This window comes from Polypterus senegalus, chromosome 6 (genome assembly GCF_016835505.1).
Source record: "Polypterus senegalus isolate Bchr_013 chromosome 6, ASM1683550v1, whole genome shotgun sequence".
Taxonomy (NCBI): Eukaryota; Metazoa; Chordata; class Cladistia; order Polypteriformes; family Polypteridae; genus Polypterus; species Polypterus senegalus.
Genome location: NC_053159.1, coordinates 56,168,375 through 56,174,751, shown reverse-complemented (window position 1 = coordinate 56,174,751; position 6,377 = coordinate 56,168,375). Strand labels below are relative to the sequence as shown.

Sequence of the window (6,377 nt, the reverse complement as noted above, 5' to 3'; positions counted from 1 at the left end):
TGAATAGACTGCATTGTTAAATGTCTTGTGGAAAATTTAGTCTTTATTATTAAAACAGCATTATTAAAAAGCAAAATAAAAAAGGTATTCATAAAGTTCACCCATCTCTAGGGAGGAAACAAATCCTATTCCACTTTGCCTTTACTTGTTTGTACATGTAACTTCCTGACTGGAACAAGCTTTGTTCAGCAGCTATAATTTACTCATATGAACACATGTATAACAAACTCGCCTAAAATATCCTCATTTTAACAGGTAAAAAGTAGAACACATCAATTTAGAGTCTTTATCATTTTTTCATTAATTCTCAGAAGGATGCCAGTCCACATCAGTACCCAGAGAAAACAAAGCACAGATGTGATTATGCGGCAATCTAAAAGTGTCCATGTTTAACCAAAGCCTCTGTATTTTTAAGTCAGTTGTCCTAAATACATGACAGAATATCTAAGGACCTTACATAGTTAAAAAAAATCTTGTTTATTTGGATATTTAGCTGGCATCTGTTTCATTGACTTCTTGAACTGATGATGAATGCTTTCAGGAGAAATTACTAAACGGCGGAAATAAAGAGCGAGGACACGCTTAAGCGAACGAATGAGAGTCACGGGAATATTTCTAATAGTCCTTTTCCAGAGTTTGTCCTTTGTTTGTACAGGCGCCTTGGGGAAGGGGAATGGGAGGGCGCGAGAGCTTGCCTGAGAGGGGGTGTGAGATGCGACGTATATTCAATTGAAGGACATTGGAAAACGATTATTTAGTCTTAAGCAGCTTTCGATGTATCATCTTCGTAACGAACGATTTACTTCGGACACCTCTAAGTTAAATTTTGGAGACCATATACAAGAAGTCAGGGAGTAGCATGACGATTCCTGCATTTTCCGTCCTGTGTGTAGTCCTGATGCTCGTTTCACACTACAGGCTTATTAGGTGAGTCTGGCTGCTTGCTATAATGCAGCAGAAACTCATCGAGATAAAAAAAAAAACAATCGCTTCGCCGACTATAACATTGTATCATTTATTTCTCAGCTATCTTTATTTCAATTCGGGTTGTGAGGGAGCCAATGCTTACTCTGGCTGTATTAGGCTGATAGCAGCGACCGACTCCGGACGGGGCACAAGGCTGAAGTGGGCTACTCATTCGCAGCTCCTTATTCGGCTGGTTTCTTACTCGCATGGCTACTTATTTGCTTACAGCCAGCTATTTATTCACATAGTACTTTTTGTACAAAGCAGACAACATTAACAGAAAGACAGATGCCTTTGGTAAAACGTTGAGTTTTTCTCGACCCAACGTGGGTAATTAATGAGATTTACTGTGATTTTTAAATGGTACTATAATGCGTTAAATGTAGTTGCTCATCCCAGTTTTTTTTACAATTTCAAGAAAAGATGGATGCCTTTGTGCAGCTGCAGTTCGGTTTTATCTGGCCCAACGCGAATACCTTGGTGAAATGGGCTGGCAAAGTTGGCACAGTGTAATATCTAATGAATAAGATTTACTGTGATCTTTGAAGGGCGCAGTAGAGGGTTAAAAAGCTCCAGTTTTCAGAATTTCAAGAACATACAGATGCACTTGTTAGTCTGCAGTTGAGTTTTTCTTTGTCCAGTGAGGGTGTATGGGTCAAGTGAACTGGCAAAGTTCAATATTTAATGAATGGGATTTACTGTTAAGTTTAATGGGCACTGTGAAGGGTTAAATGCCTTTGAACTGCCCACATTTCCAGAGTTTTGAGAAAAGAATGATGCCTTTATTTAATCAGTTGAATTTTGCTTGGACAACCACAGGTATATAGGTCAAATGGATTGGCAAAGCTGGCATACTTTCGTATCTAATGAATGTGATTACCTCTGATGTTTGATGAGCACTGTAAAGGGATAAATGCCATTGAGTCACCCAAATTTTCCGTTTTGACAAAAGGCGGATGTCTTTGTTAAGTTGCAGTTGAGTTTTGCCCAAATTGTTCAATTTGCTTTGAAATGTTGTCAAAAATGCATTGATTTACGTTAAAATATACTGTGTTCTATTTTTCACAAACAGTGCTTTAGTTGTATGCAGCATTTTTAATGATTTGTAAATCAGCTCTTTACTCAGATATAGTATATGCATTTCTGAAACCATCACCTTATCATTTTGATTCACGTGATCAATGATGTAAAAACACAAAGTCTTAGTTTGTTTTTTGTATGTGATAGATATTTCTCCATGTCTGTAAAGTTTTGGAAAGTAAATATGAAAAGCATTAAACTCTGTTCCCTTTTTTCCTCATCCCCACATTTTTTGGAGTGCTGATGTCATCCTTGTAAATGAGAGAGAAGTTGCTGAGAGTTGTTGTTTTCTGTGATGTGTGAGTGTTAATTAAAACTGTATTTTTCTCCTAAAAATGTGTTATGGTTGTCACTAAGAGTTTTGTGGGAATTTTTGAAGGTTTGTTTTCCCTTTAAAAGGGTTTCTTTGCTTTTTTTTTTTTTTTTTACCCGCACTTTAACAAAAGTTGCTGGGTGTTTATGGATGAGCTGGGAAAAGTTCTTTGTTTTTTGAGCTTGTTCTTGTTATTTGTATTCAAAGTAGCATCAGTGAGATGAGGCAATTGGCAGAATTAGCTGACACCAGCATCACTGTAAATGAACAGTTATAAGTAACAAAAACAGTGATTCATTAGTGGGTGTTATGAAGAATTCTGTGACTGTGGAATTCAGTGTCCCTTCTGATTTAGCGCAGGCACATTAAGGTGTGATTCTAAAGGACCATGTCATGTTTGTGAATCTTTGCACACTGTTTCACTTTTAATTTAATGCATGCTCTGTGCAAAATGCCATCCTGTCTGTCAGTAAACATGCAGGAATGCAGCTGCCTGCCCACTATTTCCTCACCCACAATAATAAGAGATACAGAGATACAAAACAATTAAAATGAGGACAAACCACCTTAAAAACAGATTTTATCCAAAAGAAATTATGGCCCTGAACTAAAATAAAACTACTCCAAATCCTTCACTAAATGTGCAATATAGACGTTAAGTCAACCAGTGCAATTTTTACATTTAACCAGTGCAATTTGTATATATGACAAGTGTAATTTGTATATATTTGTAGTGCACTTTTATTACTATTTCTTTTCTTGTTTTTTAACTCTTATGCCTCACACTGAGTTGACAGAACCTTCAATTTCGTTGTTCATTTGTAAAAGTGACAATGACAATAAAGATCTATCTATCTATCTATCTATCTATCTATCTATCTATCTATCTATCTATCTATCTATCTATCTATATATCTATATATATATATATATATATATATATATATATATATATATATATATATATATATATATATATATATATATATATATATCTAATATCATTAAGTCTGTGTTCTAAGGTTGCAGGTGTATTACACATTATTGTTTTACTGGAGTGCCCTGTCACTGACAGTGAACAGTAAATTTTGTTAAAATTGAATTGAAATATGTTACTTGTTAGCATCATTAACATCGTTGTGCATGAGGAAACAGGGGGCAGGTGGCTGCTTGTGCATGTTTACTGAGAGACAGGATAGCATTTTGCATGGAGCATGCTTTACATCGAAAGAGAAACAGCACACAAAGATGGTCAAACACGAGAAGATCCATGACTGTCACACCTTATTTATTGTGCCTGCTCCAAATCAGAAGGAACACTGAATTCTACAGGGCACAGAAATCTTCATTAAAAAAAGCAGTGGCTGACTTCATAGCAGTGAAGAGAAAGGTTCTGGAGCAAACAGGCAGTTGGCTAGTGTTAAGATGCCAATCAAGCACAAGCGGCTATAGGAGCAGACAAGACAGTAAGAAATTAACTAGCAGCAGGTATTCAGTTAGCAAATTCTTCTAGGTTGAACAGTTCTTAATGGTTGGGAAAACAGTGCAGTTAAGAGGATGATGGCATAAGGGTTCTTTATTACGAAGGGATACAAACAGTGTGAGTGGAGAGCTTTTAAGTAAAGAATAAGAGGAGTACAGCAATAGAAGAGAGAGAGAGAGAGAGGTTAGGAGCAGACAATAAAAAGTAAAGTTAACCTCAGAGAAGAACAAACAGCAGGCAGTTGAGGGGGAGAATATTACAAGAGCTTAAGGGATCAAAAATTGTAAAATAACAGTATTAGTTCTTTTATCAATTTTTTGGCTTAATTTGTGACATTTAAGTTAAATCATTTAATTTGAATACAAAAAAAATTAAGCAGTTTTAATAACTCAAAGTCAAATTTTAATAATGAGGCCAGTGCAATGCAAGTCCTGTTGGATGTTGGACTTTTTAGAAGATGGCTTGAAGGAGCCAGTGTGAGGGCTATATCTGCAAGAGATGCCAGCTAATCCAGCATCTGAAGCTCAGGGTCTCTGAACTGGAGGAGGAGTTGACAGGCTTAATTTGTAGTAGAGAATTGGTGAACTTGGCCCAGGTGTCCTTTAGAGAGATGGTGTGCACACCTAATGTGGTGCGGGAGGAGATTCCATACTAGACAGGTAGAGATAGGTGGGTCACGATCACAAAGGGCAAGGTAAAAGGTGCACACTGTTTGGAGGCATCAACCCCTCAAATGGAAGTATCAAACTATTTTCAGGTCCTTGCAGAGCCAGATGGTGTCTCTGAAAATTCTGAGGTGGTGGGCAGATGTGAGAAGCCCCTATGGGCCACCTAAAAAACAGTCAAATTCTAACCCAATGTTTAAATGCGAAAGTAAAATGAGTAACACATTAAAAATAACTTGCCTTAATGCTAGCAGTAAAAAAATAAAATAACTGAGTTGGAGTTGTATGTAGTGGAATAACAGAAACTTGGCTAAATAAAAAAGATGGTTGTGAGCATAACATAGAGGGATACATATTTTGTAGGAAGAATAGACAGAACAGAAAAGGAGGTGAGTTGTTCTTTATGTCAAACAGAATTTAAACATAAGTCCTCTTCAGTTGGACGATGAGCCCCATCTTAGTGAGGATATATGGCTATGTCTGGAAAGCATTATGGAAAGAGGCCTTATTTTAGGAGTGTGCTATAGACTGCCCAATGAAGACAATTATTTCAATGCACATCTTTTTTCGTTATATTAAAAAGGCAAGAGGGATATTATAGTCATCACAGACTTTAACTACTAAATATTAGCAGAGATAACCTTGCAAATAACGGAGCACAAGAACATTAAGAAGAAAAGGACCTGTACCAAATGGCTGGACAAAGGGACCAAGGTGGGAAAAATGTGCAGCAGATTAAGGCGATAGAGGGGTTAAAGATGTAACCATACTCACAAGAGAGGAGATTGTGGTAAGCATATGGAAAGAATATTTTGAGAGGGTGATGAATGAAGAGAATGAGAGAGAAGGTTGGATGACGGGCAGATAGTGAACCAGTAAGTGCAACGGATTTGCAAGGAGGAAGTAAGAACACCTATAAAGAGGACAAAGAATGGAAAGGCTGTTGGTCCAGATGACATACCTGCGGAAGCATGGTGGTGTTTATGAGAGATGGCAGTGGAGGTTTTAACCAGATTGTTTAAAGCAATATTAGAAGGTGAGAGGATGCCTGAGGATTGGAGAAAAAGTGTACTGGTACTGATTTTTAAGAATAAGGGAAATGTGCAGAACTGTAGTAACTTCAGAGGAATACAGTTGATGAGTCACAGCAAGAAGGTATGGGAAAGAGTAGTACAAGCTAGCTTTGGAAGGGAGGTGATGATTATTGAGCAGCAGTATGGTTTCATGCCGGGAAAGAACATTACAGATGTGATGTTTGCTCTATAGGTGTTGATGGAGAAGTATAGAGAAGGCCAGAAGGAGTTGCATTTTGGATGTAGAGAAAGCATATGACAGGGTGCCTCGAGAGGAGTTGTGGTACTGTATGAGGAAGTTGGGAGTGGCAGAGAAGTATGTAAGAGTTGTACAGGATATGTACGAAGGAAATGTGACAGTGTTGAGGTTTGCAGTAGAAGTGAAGGATGCATTCAAGATAGAGGGAGATTACATCAGGAACTAGCTCTGACCCCTTTGTTATTTGCAGTGGTGATGGACAGGTTGACAGACAAGATTAGACAGGAGTCCACATTGACCATGATGTTTGTGGAAGACATTGTGATCTGTAGCGAGAGTAGGGAGCAGGTTGAGGAGATCCTGGAGAGGTGGAAATATGCTCTGGAGAGAAGAGGCATGAAGGTCAGTAGGAACAAGACAGAATACATGTGTATTAATTAAATGGAGGTCAGATAAGGGTAAGGATGCATGGAGCAGAGCTGGCGAAGGTGGATGACTTTAAATACTTGATATCAACAGTACATAGTAACAGGGAGTGTGGAAGAGAGTTGAAGAAGAGAGTACCGGCAGGGTGGAGTGGGTTGAGAAGAGTGTCAGG

The 6,377-nt window shown here is 38.0% G+C and overlaps 1 protein-coding gene across 3 annotated transcripts in view; it reads left to right on the top strand.

Moving 5' to 3' along the window:
• Positions 1-685: 685 nt before the first annotated feature.
• The window catches only part of gabrd (gamma-aminobutyric acid type A receptor subunit delta), a 169,461-nt gene continuing 163,769 nt past the window's right edge, over positions 686-6,377 (top strand). The window contains exon 1 of one of the 3 annotated variants that reach the window (XM_039756035.1): positions 686-927. In XM_039756035.1, coding sequence (XP_039611969.1) covers positions 860-927 — 68 coding nt within the window. In that variant the 5' untranslated portion in view covers positions 686-859. The remainder of the gene's footprint in view (positions 928-6,377) is intronic. The other 2 variants (XM_039756034.1, XM_039756032.1) reach the window with 2 other exon arrangements.